The 20,647-nt window shown below is 43.8% G+C and overlaps 1 protein-coding gene across 8 annotated transcripts in view; it reads right to left on the minus strand.

Annotated features, from left to right (window-relative positions):
* LOC310677659 (potassium voltage-gated channel subfamily KQT member 1-like) overlaps positions 1 to 20,647 on the minus strand; it is a 343,781-nt gene that overhangs the window by 253,379 nt on the left and 69,755 nt on the right. For all 8 annotated transcript variants that reach the window (XM_083440777.1, XM_083440775.1, XM_083440776.1 and 5 more), the window contains one exon: positions 6,759 to 6,873. In XM_083440777.1, the coding sequence (XP_083296903.1) occupies positions 6,759 to 6,873 (115 nt within the window). The remainder of the gene's footprint in view (positions 1 to 6,758; positions 6,874 to 20,647) is intronic.

Below are 20,647 nucleotides of genomic sequence, written 5' to 3' on the forward strand. Positions count from 1 at the left end.
CGCATTCCTGAGATGCCGGCGGGGGCTTCCCACAGGCTGCCACCAGAACCTATGGAAATCGATGGAGCCCACGCGCAGGAGTTTTCAAATGCTGACGCTCTCAAGAAGAAAGAGGTAAGGGCCTGGAAATGAGCCAAAAAATGCTTCATCTGTCAGCGTGCCGGGCATTTCGCCAAGGCCTGTCCACAGAGGAAGGCCTGGTGGGGCAGGCAAAGAGGAGGAGGGAGACAAGCCTTGGGCTCAGGGAAACGAAAGAGCCTGGCTGCAGACCAACAGGGGCAGCAGCCAGGCGGGCGACCAGTAGAAAAGCCCTGACCAGACCCTCTCAAGGCGGGCATAGCAGTTCAGGTGGTGCTAGAGCTCCCTAATGGGCACCCAATAGAAGTGCAAGCCTTGTTGGATTCTGGTGCCTCAGTGAACCTTTTCAGCAGAGACTTCGCTTTAGAACTCCAGCTACACCTGTTGCCACTAGATTTCCCCTTGCAAGTGACCACCATTGATGGGAGAGAGCTACTGGGAGGGGAAGTCATGCACCAGACACCACCGATGAGGATGAGAGTTTCCAGGCACGTGGAAACCATTGCCTTTCATGTGGCCACCTTGGCGGGATCTCCCATTATTCTGGGAATGATTTGGTTGGCACTCCATGACCGGTGGTGTCATGGCATCAACGATTCCTTACCTTTGGGTCGGCACACTGTGTGGAACACTGGGGGAAGAGGAGCCACGGGTGGCTATGGCCAAGGTCGCTGGAGTGACTCTGGAGGAGAGAAGGAGTGTTCTATGACAATATGCGGATTTGAAGGAGGCGTTCAGTGAGAAGGAGGCGCTCAGTGAGAAGGACCCCCCCCCCAGACCCTATGACTGCAAGATCAATCTGGTCGCAGGGGCCAAGCTGCCAGTGGGTAAGCTGTATTCTATGTCCGACCAAGAAAGAGTTGAGGCAGTTGGCGGTAGGGGAGCAGTCCAGTGTTCTTTGTGGATAAGCGAGGGACAAATGAACACCATCTGGTCATGGACTTCAGGGTCCTGAACAGTTTGACGGAACCCATAGCCTTCCCCATGCCCAGAATTGACGATGTTTTGGCACAAGTGAGGCAGGGGAAAAATTTTACCAAGCTGGATCTCAGGGAAGCCTACAACCCGATTAGGGTGCGGGAGGGAGACGAATGGAATACGACCATGTTCACCCCCCTTGGGGCATTTGAATATCTTGTTTGGATTACAAGTGGGCTCTGCCTGCTTCCAAGCTTTTATGCACGACGTGTTGGGCCCCCTGCTGTACAAGAATTGTGTTGCCTTTTTAGATGAGGTCTTAATCTTTTCGGAGGATGAAGTGCAGCCCGCGCGCAACATCAGGCAAGTGTTGGAGACATTGAAGGAGCATCAGCTGTGGGTCAAGCTGGAGAAATGCCAATTCCATGCTCAGGAGGTCGAGTTCCTGGGGTACCGGCTGTCGGACAAGGGGCTGGCCATGGATCCGGAGAAGGTGAAGACAGTGCTGGACTGGAAGAGCCCCAAGACAAAGAAACATGTGCAACGGTTCCTGGGCTTCAGCAACTTCTACAGAAAGTTTATCAAGAACTTTGCACACTTGACAGCGCCAATAACCGATTGTCTCAGTGGCAAGAAGTTTTCGTGGACAAGGGAAGCGCAGCAGGCCTTTGAAAGTTAAGATACAATACGTCCCTGGGGGGCAAAACATGAGGGCGGACACACTTTCCAGGAAGCCAGAGTACATGGAAGAGGAAGGGCCACCCGTGGCCAGACAAATGTTCCAAGAGGGCAAATGGTCATATGGGGAAGCACTGACAGGGGAGGCGGAACTGGTTGGGCTCACCAGACACGATGTGTTTGCTCAAACTAAAATTGGGGAACTTAAAGATGGTCAGGGAGCAAGTGGGGGTTTTCAGGAGAAAGGGGGGCTCTTGTTCTACAAAGGGACACTGTATGTACCGGGAGAGCCATTGAGGGCCAAAATTCTCAGACAGCTCCATGGCAACCCCACAGCTGGGCATTTTGGGCAACATAAAATCATGCTGCTAGTCACCAGGCAGTTCTGGTGGCCCAAGGTAAGGGAGGATGTAAGGGAATATGTCCGAGGGTGTGCCAGGTGTCAGAGGGCCAAAGGGCTAAGAGCCGCACCGGCGGGGTTACTGGAACCCTTACCAACACTGGGGAGACCCTGGGAGGTGGTGTCCATAGATTTCATGACGGATCTGCCCAGGTCACGAGGTAAGACGGCAATGATGGTGGTGGTCGATCTGCTGACCACTGGCTTTTCTAGGAGACTTCCCGCAGAAGTCCGCAGAAGCCGCGTGCTCTTTAAAGGGTGCGTGGCTCCTGTGGGCTTTTCTACGAGGTGGGAGAAGGGACTGATGCGGCCAGTCAGTCCCTTCTCCCTCCTGGGGAAAAGCTCACAAGAGCCGCACGGAGCTTGTGTGCAGGTCTTGGGGGCTTTTCCCGCCTGCCTCCCCCCCCCCCCCGCATTCGATCCATAGGACTCACACACATTTTCCCTTGCTTTTTAGGAAGGAAAAAGTGCATCCTATAGAGCGGAAGATACGGTAGTACCCAGCATGGGCATGTAGGTGTGTCTGAGGGTTTTTGCTGCAATATCCTTATCCTTTTTAAAGACTTCGGCAACCAGGCACACTGTGAACTAAAACAGCAGTACAGGTCTTCCAGGGAAATGAAGGTGACCGGAATCTCAGGCAGCATGGTATAGCACAGTTCACCCAGATATCAGATTGGTTGGTTGTTGGTTAGTTAGTTTTCCCCATCAAGGCACTGGTCTTGTGAAAACGGCAGTGTGAAGTGGTCAGGAATTGTGATTTTATCAGATGTGGAATCCTCTAGTCCCAATTCATGATCAAAAAGTACAGTATCAAGCATAAAACTCAACCATGCTGTTATCACACTACAAGCAGGTTTAAATAAACATTATTAAGACATGCTTACCTGGTTATACATCTGTTTTTAAAGAAAGAAATGGTTTGTTATGGGCTGTGCTATATGTTTAGTTATAAAAAGTTAAGCAAGATTGGCAGTACAAGCGCATTAATCACAGTTAAAACAGCTATTTCAAGTAGCACTTCAAAGAAATAAAAGAGAGGCCAATACTCACTGTGCCTCAATGTGCCTCAATGTGCCTCAATGTACCTTTAGAAATATCTGGTACATCTGGTACACGAGGGCACATTTGACTCCAGTATATAACTGGACCACCATAAACAGACCCAGGTTCAATCCTTACTCAACTGCGAAACTCAGTGGATGACATTCTGCTGGTCTCAATCAGTCAAACCTACATCATTATAGGGATTATTGCAGGGAATGGTAACCTCAGCCCTGGGAGCTTCAGGCCCCTGTATATGACCCTCGATATGACCCTTTACCTAGACTATGCCCCTTCCTCGAGTCATGTCCCTTACTGACCCCTTAAGTATTTTTGCCTGGCTGAAATGTCGTTGAACTGTGAAAATTATTTTTATTTGCCAGGATAGGTGGGTGTCTACATGCGCATGTATGTATTTCTGTATGGAGGAGAGACTTTTGCATGGCTAGAATGCAGCACACCACACAAAGGAAGAGTCAGATTGATTCCCTCCTACTCTTGTTCCACTGCCAGATTTGGTTCTACCAAATCTACCGGATTTTGGTTCAACCAGAACCCAGAACCCAATGGAACTCGGCTCTGGCACCTTCAGGTACCATTGCCATTCTAAGTGAACAAGGGAGGTGTTCATGGTGAGTTCTGGCACCTCTTTTTCTACCCACCACTGGCATGAAGAGTTCTATATTTGGCAATGTTAGTCTGTTGCAGCAAAAACAACAAAGAGTCTTGTAGCACCTTAAAGACTAACATGCTTATTATGACATAAGTCTAAAGTCCACTTCCTTAGACGCTTAAGGGAAGAGCCGTACTTGATCGCGCCAAAGGATTCCACTTCTCAGAAAGGCCAACCAGATGCCTGTGGGCAGGGCACAAACAGAGCAGGAGTGCAAAAACGTTCTCCCCCCCTGCAATTCCCAGGAAGTACTATTCAGAGGCATACCATCTCCAACAACAGAAGTGTAATATAACTGCTGTGGTTAGTGACCACTGATCCGTGAATATTTCTAATCTTTTTTCAAAGCCATCCAAGTTCGTAGCTACTACAAATCTATAACAAATCTATAACAAAACAAATCTATAACAAAACTATCCACTGTGCTTATAACGATTTTTGTCAATCCTGACTCTTCCGTTATTCAGCTTCACTGCATATGTCCGAATTCTAGTATTATTATTTTATGCACCATAATTTAATACACCTCTATCATGTCCCCTCTTACTTATATTACATAATGCATTTGTTGGTGTTTAAGGCACCACAGGATTTTTTGTTGCTGCTATTTATATATCAGCACTAATCTCAATAGAATGATATATGAAAGTAAGCATATGCATTTGGACAAGCTAACAAAATGACAATTCTGCTTTGTACTCTTAAGATTGAATAAAACCTTACTTCTAAACTTTTCCATGCCATGTTTTAGTACAGCGAAGAAAAGCTCAGCACTTTAAAATATGTGATGAGAAATAGTTCACTGTGACTTAGCATTAGTATTTAAACTATTAACATACAAAATAAAAGTATTTACCATATATCAGATAAAATGTAGTAATTTACATGCTTAGGTACAAAACTTACAGAAACAATTTACTTGATCCACATGACTGATTTACACTTGGTTCCTTCAGTGCAGACATTCAATGCTACTCTGAAAACCTCTCTGTTCCCTGGTGCTTTCCTTAAGAGTGGTCAGACTTGTGTGATTTAGAAAAGCTTTCTCATAGTCATCCTTCACCTATCTCATGTGCCTGATACATCTTGCATCATTCTTTTTCTACATGTTGCTTTGTGAGGTCTTGGCACCATTACAGGTGCTATGTAACCTTAATTCTGCATCTGTAAGGAAGAAATCTTTTAATGTAGCAGCACTTACACTTTGGAACTCCTCCCCCCCCCCATTGGCATCAAGCAGGCGCCTTCACCGTGTTCATTGTGGGGCTTGCCAAGAACATAATATTGCCATGTGTTTTAATCTGGTTTTTAGCTTATTGCTGATTTTAAATATTTTTGAATGTTTTTATTGATAATTTCATAGTTTATTCTTTTTGTAGACCACTTTGAAGTTATTTAACAATCAAGTGGTATATAAATTTTGTGAAAGAAAATAAAATTTAAAATACATATATATGATCATTGTAACAATAACTCATGCATGTATTATGGTAGCAATTAAAAAGCCTTTATATGAAAATGTCTGTATTGAATTTCTGATCCATATATAAAATAAATGGAGTCCAAAGCTTCTCAAAGTATTCTTGTCTTTGTCTTCCATCATAAAGATGTAGGACTTCAGCAAGCTTTGCCATTATGGCCAGATGCCATGTCTTATTAAACCATTCACTGACTCTCTGAAATTTTGATCCCGAGGTTCAATTTCTGGCAGAATATCCAAGCTCACAACACACTAAGTGTTTCTAATTTTTAATTTCTTAATCAATTTCTCTGAAGAGTACTTAGGCACCACAACCAAATTTTTGACGATGAAAGCATCTCTTCCAACTCTGTAAAGATGTAATTTATTAACCCTCCTCTGGGGGAGTATTCCATTGCCCCAGGATTGTTGCAAAGATGTTCCACTTCTCACTAAAGCCATGCTGACAATACAGTGAAAGTACATAAAACAGGCTCCAGAAAAAGGTCTAAATAGGCCACAAGGCACACAAGGTGAAAGGTAGTTTTGGGGGTGTGCAGGTCCCAGAGTTTAAAATATTAAAACCAGCTCCTTACATGGAACCTTATTCACAAAAAAGCTAACGTTTCAATCAGCATACTATAACACTAATATTTTTAAAAAATATATATAATACAAATCCACCATAATAGTTCAAAATATTATACCAAAACAAAACATACAGACCAAAAGGGAACGTACTGAATTCTTTGCCCACAAGACAATGCTATATAAAACTTATTCAAATAACAGAGTTAACATCCATCCTGCAGAAAACACATCGGTTGATCAACAAGCATAGCTGTCAGCGTTTCCCTTTTTTAAAGGGACATTCCCTTATTCCGAATAGGATTTCCCTTAAAAAAAGGGAAAAGTTGACAGCTATTTGTCTCAATTTTTAAAAGCTAGTTTATATATGTCCTCTCCTTCACAATGACAAAGGCACAGTATATTTTTTCACAGTTGTAAATACAACAATGTCCACATTCTAGGGCTATAAAAGACCAAAAAAATCCCCCCTCTTTGTTGTCGCTTAATTCCAAGAAGTTTCAAAAGTACTAAGGGCCCAAGATGTGATATTAATTGCTCTAAGACAATGACTGTGCATTTCTCTAACATGCAGTTATTCAAACTTGAAAGGAAATCTCCAATGGTGTGCTTGAAATGCACATTGGAGAAGCAGCTTTTCTGTTCGGGCCCCAAAAGAGAGAGAAAGAGTTATGTGTTTCCTCTCTACCCTTCATGGTGCTAAGGCTGCTCAAACTTCCCCAGGGCTTCTATTTACAAAACAAAGGACTGCACATTAATTGCATTCACAGAATCAACTGGAGCCAAATAACACAGAATCAATCTACTGTCCAACAAACAATATTTGGCCAATTGACTGGCCTCCTACTCTGCACATGTGACTTGATAACATCTACAAATGCCATGTGTTTCTAAGAAACACTCATAATTATTGCACTTACTGTGACACATCAGACACAGCAGGCAAAGGTGCCTCTTCAGAGATGAGGTCCATGTCTTCTGTGAAACTGTTGGCCCTTGACATTTCACCACTGTTCCCTTCCAAACGTTTTTTTACTAAACAAAAAATGTGAAGATGCAATATGTTAAAGGGACAGAACAGCAAGATTACACAAGTTGCTCCATTTATACTGCAGTTGTTGCCTTTCAATCAGTGCCTTTTAAAAGCACTGCTTTTAATCCTTATTATGCTCTCCTTCCTCAAGGCAACTCTTTACAGGTAAAAGTCCTTGTACCTGCAAAGACTGCTTATTCATTTCAAAGCAGCATTGAAAGGGAGGCTGACCCTGAAAGCCAAGGAGCAGCACAGCAGTTCCAGTGAGCTCACAATCTGCGCCCACAATTTTCTTTCTTAAAGGATAATATGAGCATGGTGAAGAAATGACAACAAGTAGAATGTTTCTATAAATATTGGTGATGCGTCCATTGTTATGACAAGCAGTCTATGTGTACAAAATTGCATTTTGCAAAGAATGAGTGGCAGAGATTATGAAGTGGCTCTGCGCTTTTGACACTCAGAGGCATTTTGTGACCCTGTGTGGAAGCCATCTTTAGAGCTAAAAACACAAAGGCCAGCACTGCAGTTTTCAGTGCATACTTTTCACTTAGAAAACCAGGTGTAACCATCTTAAAGTCATAGTTGTGTTTCAGATAATACCATTTCAGGACCAAGAAATTATAACAAATCTATATTTGACCCTGTTAAATATGTGGAAAATCAAAATTTACTATGTTCTCTGCATTTAAGTAACTGAGTTAGTAGTAAGTTACTGGGTAAGTGTAGGCCACAAAGTTTATTTCAGTGGTTCTCACATCTAAGGATTATCAGGATCACCTATTATATAGATTGCTAGGCATATTTTTACGTATTTAGTAAAGAGTGCAATTCTATATGTGTTTACTCAGATGTAAGCCACACTTTCAGTGGTGCTTCAAAGTAAGCATGCGTCATAGCCTATTGTTGCAAACAGTGGATTAAATTACACAGTACTTGTGCACTGAGGAGCACATTGCCCACATCTGGATGCCAGGTGCACTGGGTCACCACAGCAACACCAGCAAGGTTAAGTGTATGACTTGCTGAGTCAGTCATCATCCCGCTGATTCAGAAATGTAGTCTTTAGGGCATGGCTTTCAATATGTCCTGTCCCGATGCTGCCCTGTTTGCTGTCAGGGTCTGGATCCGTGAGAGTCAGGGGAAGAGACTGTGGGTATTACACGGCAGCATTAGATTGCATGGTGATAGTGTTGGCAGATCTCTCTGTATATATATCTCTTTAATTCAAGGACCAGAAGAACTGTATATAGTAGGTAGTAGTGTTTAGCTTTGTCTTGCGTCCAGAGACAACAAACACTTTGTAACTTTGAACTGTGTGGGAGAGGAGTTTCCCCCTAAGCTGGGGACTCTGGAAGAAGCTCTCTGCTGGGAGCAGGAAATCTCTGAGGCCTCTGCTGGAGCTCCGCATCCTCTGCTGGTACATCGCACTGGATGCGGGAGGTGACTTCCACAAGTCGCCAACACCTGCAGTAGGAGTCTAGCAAAGCAGCTGAGGTTAATTGCTAGTTTCTCTTTCCACCTTCTTCAAGCCTCTGATTTGAGAACATTTTTTTTAAAAAAAAGTCCTGTAAGGCAGAGCTGCTTTCAGGACCTCTGCAGAGACTGCGCCTGCTTCCAGACAGGGCTAACTATTGTAAATGGGTCATTCAGATATCACAAATAGGTCGCTGACAACATGGGTTTTTCGTTTGTTTGGTGCAGCAGTCCTGTCCCCCCACTTATTGGACTTTATGAGGAAATTAATCAGGATTAATTTGGGGGGTGGCCTGGTATTCTTCACCTTCTGAGTTAATCCTCCATACAAATAATCAAGGGCAGTCAATAGTTAAGCCTGCCTGAAAAGAATCCTCTTGTTCTCTCAAAAAAGCTCTCAGGAGAGGAGGGAATTGCCAGGGCAATGGGACTGTACACTCCATCAGCTTTGCTTGGAAACTGCTCCCATGTATTTATCTATAAAATGCCAAGATTGTGCTTTTGTGCAGATGCTCCTCCTGAAGGAAGAGAGATCTTCCCGACTTTGCATTCTTTGATTGAAAATATATTATTATTGTTGTTGTTGTTGTTACTATTATTACGTAGTAAAATACGTAAGTAAACTAGAATCAATCCTAATAACAAATAACCACAGATTGTAGACATTTCACTGGGGTCACTTATAAAAAGTGTGATTCAATTTCAAGAACATTAAATCACCTGCCGCTTTCCACCTTCTCAACAAGACCAAAGAAAAAGTAGAACACGCTTTATAAGTAAGTATAATCAGAGGGAAAGAGGGCCAGCAAGGAGCAAAGTGAAAGATTTAAGAATTCCAAATTCTCACATACAGGAGATGAGTGGGGTAAATTCTGCTGGTGTTCCTTTTTATTTGTGTACCTTATCAAGTCAAATCAATTCCTAATGAATTTGTCTCGTTTTTGTTGCCCCCTAAGCACACAGCATTCTTTGCAATTTATGGAATCAGGTGGCAAAGGGAGCTCAGAGGAGGAGGAGATATTGCTCCCAGTCATAGAATCATAGAATCATAGAATCATAGAGTTGGAAGAGACCACAAGGGTCATCGAGTCCAACCCCCTGCCAAGCAGGAAACACCATCAGAGCACTCCTGACATATGGTTGTCAAGCCTCTGCTTAAAGACCTCCAAAGAAGGAGACTCCACCACACTCCTTGGCAGCAAATTCCACTGTCGAACAGCTCTTACTGTCAGGAAGTTCTTCCTAATGTTTAGGTGGAATCTTCTTTCTTGTAGTTTGGATCCATTGCTCCGTGTCCGCTTCTCTGGAGCAGCAGAAAACAACCTTTCTCCCTCCTCTATGTGACATCCTTTTATATATTTGAACATGGCTATCATATCACCCCTTAACCTCCTCTTCTCCAGGCTAAACATGCCCAGCTCCCTTAGCCGATCCTCATAAGGCATTGTTTCCAGGCCTTTGACCATTTTGGTTGCCCTCCTCTGTACACGTTCTAGTTTGTCAGTGTCCTTCTTGAACTGTGGTGCCCAGAACTGGACGCAGTACTCCAGGTGAGGTCTGACCAGTGAGCTGGCGCATGATGTGATTTGTCACTAAGATCATCCTGGGAGGCCCTTCTCTGGGAAGTCCTCCCTGCCTTCTGTGGCAGCGCCCCAGCGGTGAAATACTCTCCTTGCGGGGTCTGTCAGTTGAACACGTTTTTATTTGCCTGAGTCTTTTAACTGTTTTAGAACTATTGTAATGCTAGAGTTGTATCTGTTGTATTGAAAGAACAGGCTGATGCTCCTGATCTTAACTTACTAATGCTGCTATTTACATCATTAATTGTTAGTCATTACAGAAATCTCCAAACTAAAGAGCAGCATATAAATCTTGGGAATGAATAAATAAAAAACAAAATGGTCCAGTAATTGTGTAAGCCCATGCATAGTTTCCACTATGTTACAGAAACTGCCAAGGTGTGTACAGTGGCACCTTGGGTTACAGATGCTTCGGGTTACAAACTCCACTAACCAGGAAGTGGTTGCTCCAGGTTAAGAACTTTGCCCCAGGATAAGAATGGAAATCGTGTGCCAGCGGCACCAAGAGACCCCATTAGCAAAAACATGCCTCAGGTTAAGAACTGTTTCAGGTTAAGAACGGACCTATGGAATGAATTAAGTTCTTAACCCGAGGTACCACTGTACAGCTTTAAAAATTACTAAATGTTTACAATCAATAAAAACCACAAGGTTCAATGTTAAGTTTAGCAAGACTAGTAGCTCTGCTATGCTGTCAGGCTCAGGAATTCTATCCCTCCCCCGGTGGCAGCAAAAAGCAGAGAAAAACAAGGTAGAGTCCTTTTTATTGAGTTTATTCATTCATAATAATGAGAGACAAAAGAATGCCGTATGCCCAAACAATGGTGTTGCTCCAACTGAGCTCCTCCTCCCTCCTCCCTAGCAACAGCATTTCCTTTTACTGTGTCTGCTCGTGGCCAACTGTCTCCAAGTTCTCTGTTCCTGCACTCTTAACAAACGCCGAGTTCTGGGAGAAGGGGGGTCAGAAATACTCTCCAGTGACAACGTGTCAGCTGGCTGCTCTGCCTCCTGGCCTTGCCTCACCTTCCCCTTCTCCTAACACTTCCCAACTCTTCTGTTCATCTGTCTCTGAGCTGTGAACTTCCTAAAACCCCTGCTGTAAATCAATGCAGCATTCCTCTTCTCCTGCAGCGTCAGGAGAACGTGTGTGTGTGTTGTATAACAACAACAACAACAACAACAACAACAACAACAACAATTTATTATTTGTACCCCGCCCATGTGGCTGGGTTTCCCCAGCCACTCTGGGCGGCTTCCAACAGAAATTAAAAATACATTAAAACATTAAAAACTATCCTAAACAGGGATCTCCACCATTCCTCCTCTATCTCATCCCCTTCAGTCCAGTCCCTGTCATATGTATTGGTATTTACTTGTATAGAGATCATTTCAACAAAATCCCATTGAAGGAATGGGTTTCCCAAACCCAAAACTGACTGTGCAGGCAGTTTGAAACTGCACCAAACTCCCTATTTTTCCTTAGCTAAAATCCATTAACTTGAGCTCTGAGTCAATGTATAAACACAAACCCGGCTGTGCTCAGAGCCCTCTCCTTTATCAGTTTGTGACGGCAGGGATGACCCTGACTGCACCAGCAGAACAGAGAAGACACATCTGTACCTTATCTTATGTGCTGACCACAAAAGACGCACAGACCTAAGTCCGGAACAACGCCAAAGCGTGTTCTCTGAGATGACGACCTCAACCTCCAAGATAACAGTAGGAAGAGGAAGATCCTTTTATGGTCTGAAGTACAGGAAGGAATTCCCTTTTATGGTTAAGAATACCAGAGTAAGAACATATGTGATGTCAACCTGCGTACATAGGCTGATGTGGTTGGATTTATATGGGAAGGAGGGAGAGGGTGCCTGGAGGGTATATATACTGCATGAAACTTGTCATTTCTTTGGACTTGCTGTGGACTTGATCACGCAAGTGCCTTCTGCTATCCGGAGAGCAGAATAAACTCTTTCTTGGAATCAACCTTGGTGTCATTTGACTTCCTTCCTCCTGTCCCGGAGCAACGCAGACCCAATCGGTGAACTCCAATAAGGCTACACCATCATGTCCCAGAAACTGGCATATTTATGACACAATCCAAACTGAGGCACTGAATAGCCCTTTGTTTTCAATGGAAGTGGCTAAGCTCATAAAAAAACTATTTCCCATGGAAAGCGATGAGGCTTTAGCTGGTGTGCCAACTTCAACAGTACCTGGATAAAGATAGCCTTGCCTTATTTAACCATGGTCCAGCAATCTCCTTTGAAAGCAGTTTGGAAACTTCAGCTAATCCAGAATAGGGCCGCAAGGTCTTTAACAGGAATCAGTGCCTGTTATCATCTGCACTGGCTTCCAAGCCATTTCCAGGTTCTGATTTTGATCTTTGAAAACCTTAACAGATTAGGACTAGGTGGAACTGGAGATGTTTTTATGGAAAGTGATTCATAAATTAAGTGAGATAATCTTTAGAGGCCCTTCTCTAGATTTCCCTACCAAGGTTGTCTACCCTTTTCCACCCCGTGAAGAGACTTTACATTTTCTCAAGTTTTGTATATCTGCATTTTAATCAACTTTTTGTGAAGATGCGTATCTTATTATACTGCTTTATTTGCCACTGCTGGTTTTTTGTTCTTTTACTGCTTTATTGATGACTGACATATTGAATTTAAAAGGTAAAGGGACCACTGACCATTAGGTCCAGTCGTGGCCGACTCTGGGGTTGCGGCGCTCATCTCGCTTTATTGGCCGAGGAAGCCGGCGTACAGCTTCCAGGTCATGTGGCCAGCATGACTAAGCCGCTTCTGACGAACAGAGCAGCGCGCGAAAACGCCATTTGCCTTCCCACCGGAGCAGTACCTATTTATCTACTTGAACTTTGATGTGCTTTCAAACTGCTAGGTTGGCAGGAGCAGGGACCGAGCAATGGGAGCTCACCACATCGCAGGGATTCGAACTGCCGACCTTCTGATTGGCAAGTCCTAGGCTCTGTGGTTTAACCCACAGTGCCACCCACATCCCTATTGCATTTTAGGAGGCTGCTATTGGGCATCATACAAGTACTGTAAGTACATAAAGCAGATGAATAAAACATTGTCTAACAAGCAATTTAAATAAAAATAGAAATAAATAAAAAATTGTCTAGTAGCACCTTAAAGACCAAGTTTGTCCTTGTATAAGCTTTCGTGTGCATGCATCTGAGTGCATGCACATGAAAGCTTATACCAGAACAAACTCAGTTGGTCTATAAGGTGCTACTAGACAATTTTTTAATTTTTTATTTTTATTTTGAGTGTGTCAGACCAACACAGCTACCTACCTGAAGCAATTTAAATGTAAGCTTCGCTCAGTCCCTGTTTGTAATTAGTGCAATGCACATTGCACAACATAAATAGTTGATGCTCCCAGAAGGCATTTCAGATGCAAAGTATATAAATAACAAGTTTAGGCCTGAGCACTTGTGATGAACCCTTAGATTGTGATGTAGCTCAAGAGTGCCACCTAGCATTTTACATCTCTCTCAAGAGAGCAATATCCTTAAATTTCATCCTATTTTCACAAAGGTCATATAGTTCTCTGTTTTACAGCGTAAGTGCAGAGCTGTTGGGCAGAGGAATCTAATCTTAATATATTTCTGATTGGCCCCAAAAACCACTAACAAAAGAAATGGTGCAGAACCTTGTCCTGGACAAAAGAATAGTCAATTTTCATACTAGATTTGGTTAGACTGGTCTTAAATTCCCATAAAGTTTTGTTTCTTGGAACTGCCAAGCCACAATCTTTCTCTTGCGAAGAACCTCTGGAGTATGTCTGAAATCCAAGACTGCTCTAGCAGGTAGCAGGTAGCATTTGCCAGTCTTTGTGCACAATTGCATTCTTCTCTCCCCTTTCGTCAGATAAAATTATTTCTATATTTGGCCTTTCAAAAAACAAAACATTTCTCATTAAAAGTATTTCCCATATACTAGGACATGTACTTCAGCCACAGATCTCAGGGCAGTTTACAACATAAAAATACAATATAAAAGCACAAAATACATGATAAAAACAAGAACAGAAAAAACAAACCAATAACCCCCACTCCCACACATTTAAAAGTGGTAGAAGATGTTAATCAGCCAAAGGCCTGGTTGAACGTTTTCGCCTGGCACCTAAAGGTGTATAATGAAGGCGCCAGCCGAACCTCCCTGGGGAGAGTTTTCCACCAATGGAGAGTCACTGCAGAGAAGGCCTGTTCTTCTGTTGCCACCCTCCGAACCTTTCGAGGACGAGGCACAGAGGATGATCGCAAGGTCCAGGTAGGCTCATATGGAGAGAGGCAATCCTTGAGGCATTGCGGTCCTCAGCCACTTAAGGCTTTCTGTGTCAAAACAAGCACTTTGAACTGGGCTCAGAAACTAATTGGCAGCTATTGCAGTCAGACCAGGATCAATGCAATATGCTCAAACCGTCTTGTCCTGGCGAACCACCTGGCCACTGAATTATTCACCATTTGAAATTTCTGAACCATCTTCAGAGACAACCCTATGTATAACATGTTACAGTAACCTACAGGTTACCATACCATAGACAACAATAATTAGGCTACCCCAGTCCAGCCAGGGGCGCAGCTTGGCCACCAGCCAAAGCTGATGGAAGGCACTCCAAGCCACCGAGGCCACCTGAGCCTCAAGTGGCAGCCAAGGGTCCATGAGTACCCCAAGCTACATACCCACTCTTTCAGAGGGAGTGTAACTCCATCAAGAGCAGGCAACCTAGGTTTTTTTGGGGGGGGGAGTTATTAGTCCTGTCTTCACACTTTTTATGATGCAGGACCGCTGTAGCCACCCCCAACGACACGTTCTCAAGATGGAGGGGGAGGGAACAGCTGCAGTCGCCTGCAGTTCCTGCGCAATGCTTGCCATCTTGCCAAAGGTTGCAGGCAGCTTTACATGCAGCAATTGCATGTTGATTGCCCTCCTAAAAGACAAAGTCCAGCAACTGGAGGAACGTGTAGCTACACTCCAAAGAATTAGAGAGCTGGAGCTCTTCTTGGAAGCAGCAGAGCACACCGTCTCCACCAAGGAGGAGACAGGAGACTCCCCTGGGAAGGAGGCTAGTTCACCAACACAGGAGCCCGATATGTGGAGAAACGTGACTCAAAGAAGTAGGAGGCCCAGGGTTCGCTCTGATTGTTTAGAAATACACAATCGCTTTCAGGTCCTCTCCCCTAGCATGGAAGACGAAGAGCAGACTCCATTTGAGGATCTCTCCCTCATTACAGTCGATCAGGTATATGAAGATGAACAGCAAAGTCAGTCCTCAGAGAATGTGCAGGCAACCTTGGAACGGACCGCTCACGGAAGAACCCCGACCAAACCTAAGAGGAGGCGTGTAGTGGTGATAAGGGATTCCCTACTGAGGGGAACAGAAGCAGTGATCTGTGGGCCTGACAAGATGTCTCGGGAAGTGTGCTGTCTCCCTGGGGCTAAGATCCAAGATGTAACTGAACAACTGCCAGGAATCATAAAACCCACTGACAAATACCCCTTCCTCTTGGTTCATGTGGGAACCAATGACACTGCAAGCAATAGCCTCCAGAAGATCAAAAGAGACTACGAGGCTCTGGGCAGGAAATTGAAGCAATTAAATGCACAAATCGTCATCTCATCTGTCCTCCCAGTTGAACGACGTGGCCCAGGGAGAGAGGGGGAAATAGTGGAAGTAAACAGCTGGCTTCGCAAATGGTGTAAACAGGAACGGTTTGGATTCTTAGATCACGGACTACAGTTTCTTGAAGATGGACTTCTGGCAAGCGATGGGCTGCACCTCACAACGGTTGGGAGGAATGTTTTTGCCAAAAAACTCAGAAACCTCATCAGGAGGGCTTTAAACTGACTAATGTGGGGGAGGGAGACAGTGCTCCTGAAGGTAGGAGTCTATCAATTGATGAAGATGATCATCCAAATGTCATAGACCAAATGGAGCAAACAGCAAGCAGACCTAGTGGTGGGAGGAAAAAATCCTTAAATAAGAGACACGGGGGAATGACTAATGGACTTCAATGTCTGTACACTAATGCACAAAGCATGGGAAATAAACAAGATGAGCTTGAGCTCTTTGTACAGCAAACTAAATATGATATAATAGGCATCACTGAAACCTGGTGGGATAAGTCCCACGATTGGAATGTAAAAATGGAGGGATACAATCTATTTCAGAGAAACAGACCAGACAAGAAAGGAGGAGGAGTGGCGTTATATGTCAGGGATGTGTATACCTGTGAAGAGATCCAAGATTTAGAACCTCAAAGCCAAAGTGAGAGCATTTGGGTCAAAATTAAGGGAGAGAAGAATAACAGTGACCTCATTGTGGGAGTTTACTATAGATCCCCAAGCCAAACGGAGGACATAGATGATGCCTTCATGGAACAGATGGCCAAGCATGCAAAAGGAAGGGAGATAGTAGTAATGGGGGACTTCAATTACCCAGATATTTGTTGGATGTCAAACTCAGCCAAGAGCATAAGGTCAAACAGATTCCTCACTGGCCTTGCAGACAACTTCATTGTCCAGAAAGTGGGAGAAGCAACAAGAGGAACAGCCATTTTAGATCTGGTCCTAACCAATGTCGATGACCTGGTTAATGGGGTAGAAGTGGAAGGATCATTAGGCGCAAGTGATCATGCTCTTCTGAAGTTTACTATACAACGGAAAGGAGCAGCCAAGCATACTAGGACTCAATTTCTTGACTTTAAGAAAGCCGACTTCATAAAACTTAGGGAAGTGCTGGGTGAGATCCCATGGACAGTAATACTAAAAGGAAAGGGAGTTCATGATGGCTGGGAGTTTGTTAAAAGGGAGATAGTAAAAGCACAACTTCAGGCAATACCAATGAGACGGAAACATGGAAGGTGCCTAAAGAAGCCAGGGTGGCTATCTAAAGAACTTTTAACTGAGTTAAGATTAAAAAAGGATGTGTACAAAAAATGGAAAAGGGGGGAAACCACCAAAGAGGAATTCAAACAAATAGCCAGCACGTGTAGACACAAAGTCAGAAAAGCTAAAGCACAGAATGAACTCAGGCTTGCTAGAGAGGTTAAAAGCAACAAAAAAGGCTTTTATGGGTATGTTTGTAGCAAAAGGAAGAACAAAGAAACAGTGGGGTCACTCAGAGGAGAAGATGGTGAAATGCAAACAGGGGACACAGAAAGGGCTGAACTCCTCAATGCCTTCTTTGCCTCAGTCTTCTCCGATAAAGAAAACAATGCCCGACCTGAAGAATTTGGAGCAAATGATTCAGTAGAGAAAACACAGCCCAGAATAACTAAGGAGATAGTACAAGAATACTTGGCTAGTTTAGATGTATCCAAGTCTCCAGGGCCAGATGAACTGCATCCAAGAGTATTAAAAGAACTGGCAGATGTGATCTCAGAACCACTGGCAATCATCTTTGAGAATTCCTGGAGAACAGGCGAAGTCCCAGCAGACTGGAGGAGGGCAAATGTTGTCCCTATTTTCAAAAAAGGGAAAAGAGAGGACCCAAATAATTATCGCCCAGTCAGTCTGACATCAATACCAGGGAAGATTCTGGAGCAGATCATCAAGCAAACAATCTGTGAGCACCTAGAAAGGAATGCTGTGATCACCAATAGTCAGCATGGATTTCTGAAAAATAAGTCATGTCAGACGAACCTGATCTCATTTTTTGACAGAATTACAAGCCTGGTAGATGAAGGGAACGCAGTGGATGTAGCCTACCTTGATTTCAGCAAGGCATTTGACAAGGTGTCCCATGATATTCTTGTAAAGAAGCTGGTAAAATGCGGTCTTGATTATGCTACCACTCAGTGGATTTGTAACTGGCTGACTGACCGGACCCAAAGGGTGCTCATCAATGGTTCCTCTTCATCCTGGAGAAGAGTGACTAGTGGGGTGCCACAGGGTTCTGTCTTGGGCCCGGTCTTATTCAACATCTTTATCAACGACTTGGATGATGGACTCAAGGGCATCCTGATCAAATTTGCAGATGACACCAAACTAGGAGGGGTGGCTAACACCCCAGAGGACAGGATCACACTTCAAAACGACCTTGACAGATTAGAGAACTGGGCCAAAACAAACAAGATGAATTTTAACAGGGAAAAATGTAAAGTATTGCACTTGGGCAAAAAAAATGAGAGGCACAAATACAAGATGGGTGACACCTGGCTTGAGAGCAGTACATGTGAAAAGGATCTAGGAGTCTTGGTTGACCACAAACTTGACATGAGCCAACAGTGTGATGCGGCAGCTAAAAAAGCCAATGAAATTCTGGGCTGCATCAATAGGAGTATAGCATCTAGATCAAGGGAAGTTATAGTGCCACTGTATTCTGCTCTGGTCAGACCTCACCTGGAGTACTGTGTCCAGTTCTGGGCACCACAGTTCAAGAAGGACACTGACAAACTGGAACGTGTCCAGAGGAGGGCAACCAAAATGGTCAAAGGCCTGGAAACGATGCCTTATGAGGAACGGCTAAGGGAGCTGGGCATGTTTAGCCTGGAGAAGAGGAGGTTAAGGGGTGATATGATAGCCATGTTCAAATATATAAAAGGATGTCACATAGAGGAGGGAGAAAGGTTGTTTTCTGCTGCTCCAGAGAAGCGGACACGGAGCAATGGATCCAAACTACAAGAAAGAAGATTCCACCTAAACATTAGGAAGAACTTCCTGACAGTAAGAGCTGTTCGACAGTGGAATTTGCTGCCAAGGAGTGTGGTGGAGTCTCCTTCTTTGGAGGTCTTTAAGCAGAGGCTTGACAACCATATGTCAGGAGTGCTCTGATGGTGTTTCCTGCTTGGCAGGGGGTTGGACTCGATGGCCCTTGTGGTCTCTTCCAACTCTATGATTCTATGATTCTATGATTCTATGAACCACCCAGCCATCCATTCTAGGGAACCACCCACTAACGATGCCTCAGTCACACCCCAAGTGTGTTGCCTTTACACAATAAAAGACAATTGGCTGGCTTCAGTGTGTTTTACTCAAAAGAGATTCCCTTGAAATAAATGAGCATAGAAAAATGCTGCTATTGCAATCACATCCATTTTGTTTTCCATGGCCCCCATTGAGACACAGCTATTTAGTACTATACTGTAGCCATAAACAAAAATATAAAATAATAATACTACTGCTGCTACTAATATTTTATTACTTACACCATCTGACCAGGTTGCCCCAGCCACTCCAGGAGCCTTCCAACATAATATAAAAACACAGTGTGACATCAAACATTAAAACTTCCTGATACAGTTTATATTCCTACAGGCAACTATGCTATTTTTTGTTTCTCAAGGCTGGCAAAATGCCTTGTGCGTTTTGTGTTCTGAGTTGTGCAATTCCACATATTTGCTGTACATTTACATCCTGGTTTTCCTCCCAGGAGCTCCAGGCTGCGTCCCTTGTCTTCTCCTCCCTCCCTTTACCTTCGCAACATCAATGTGAGAGAGGTTGGGCTGAGAGTTGGCAGTTCAGAAACCAGAGTTGAGAAACTGTACCCAGGGCATTTTTTGCTTGTTATTTATCAGGGTTGGCAAACTTTTCTTTTTGCATTTTTCTGTAATTATTAAGACTATGGAACACTGCAGTTAAACCTAGGGGCTTCTGTAACTGACATTATATATTTGTAACCTGCTTTTCCATTTGGGAGCTCAAGGTTGTTCATATTATCCTCCACTCCTCACTTTTATCTTTACTGAAGGATCCACCCTATTCCTATCACTGTGGTCTGTTTTAAAACTGTATTTAATAATGAATTTTATACTGTTGCAATCTGCCCTGGGACCTTATGCAGTGCATATGAAATCAAACAAGCAACACCAGCAATAGCCCTGTGAGGTAGGCTGGGCCAATATACTGTATGTAAATATGCATACTTCTTGACAATAGATTATGGGGTGGGTGGTGGGAACCTACGTGCAATGCATTTGACCCAGGAAATTCTACTGGCACCCTTGACTATAGCTGTGTACACGACAATCCACACTAATCCATTTGATTTTTAAGAAACACTGTGTTTTAAATGATTTTTTCTCCAAACCAACTTTGATCTGAATTGGTGTGTGCACACGACCTAAAATAAGGTCCATTTAAGGGGATGTCTTTCCCCCCTAGATTTAGAAACTAAAAAAGGCAATGATTGAAAACTCCATTATTACAAGGTTAAGTACCCAGAATCCAACTCATGCCCTCAGTTCAGGGTAAGCCTGGTAGGTTTCTGTTCCTTTGCTTACTGGGCTTCTATAAGGAGGCTTCTTCGTAAACCCAAATACAATCCTGGCATTTTGCTCGGACACTTTGTTAAGCAAACCAAACCTCCCTGTCACCTTCTTAATTACCCTGCTCTTGCAGTCTCTCCTGCTACAAAGGATGGTCCAACTTTGTTTTAACCCTTCTTGCTCTGAAGCCTCTAGCCAAGCCCCAAACTTCTTTTAACATCAGTCTCACACTCTTATCCAGGGAACCAGGCAGAGGGCCTTCTCGGTAGTGGTGCCCGCCCTGTGGAATGCCCTCCCATCAGATGTCAAAGAAATAAACAACTTCCGGACTTTTAGAAGACATCTGAAGGCAGCCCTGTTTAGGGAAACTTTTGATACTGGATGAATAATTGTATTTTAATATTCTGCTGGAAGCTGCCCACAGTGGCTGGGGAAACCCAGCCAAATGGGAAGGGTATGTGTCAGAGCTGGCTCCTGGTCCCAGCT

This window comes from Podarcis tiliguerta, assembly GCF_965153285.1.
Source record: "Podarcis tiliguerta genome assembly, chromosome: 5".
Lineage (NCBI taxonomy): Eukaryota > Metazoa > Chordata > Lepidosauria > Squamata > Lacertidae > Podarcis > Podarcis tiliguerta.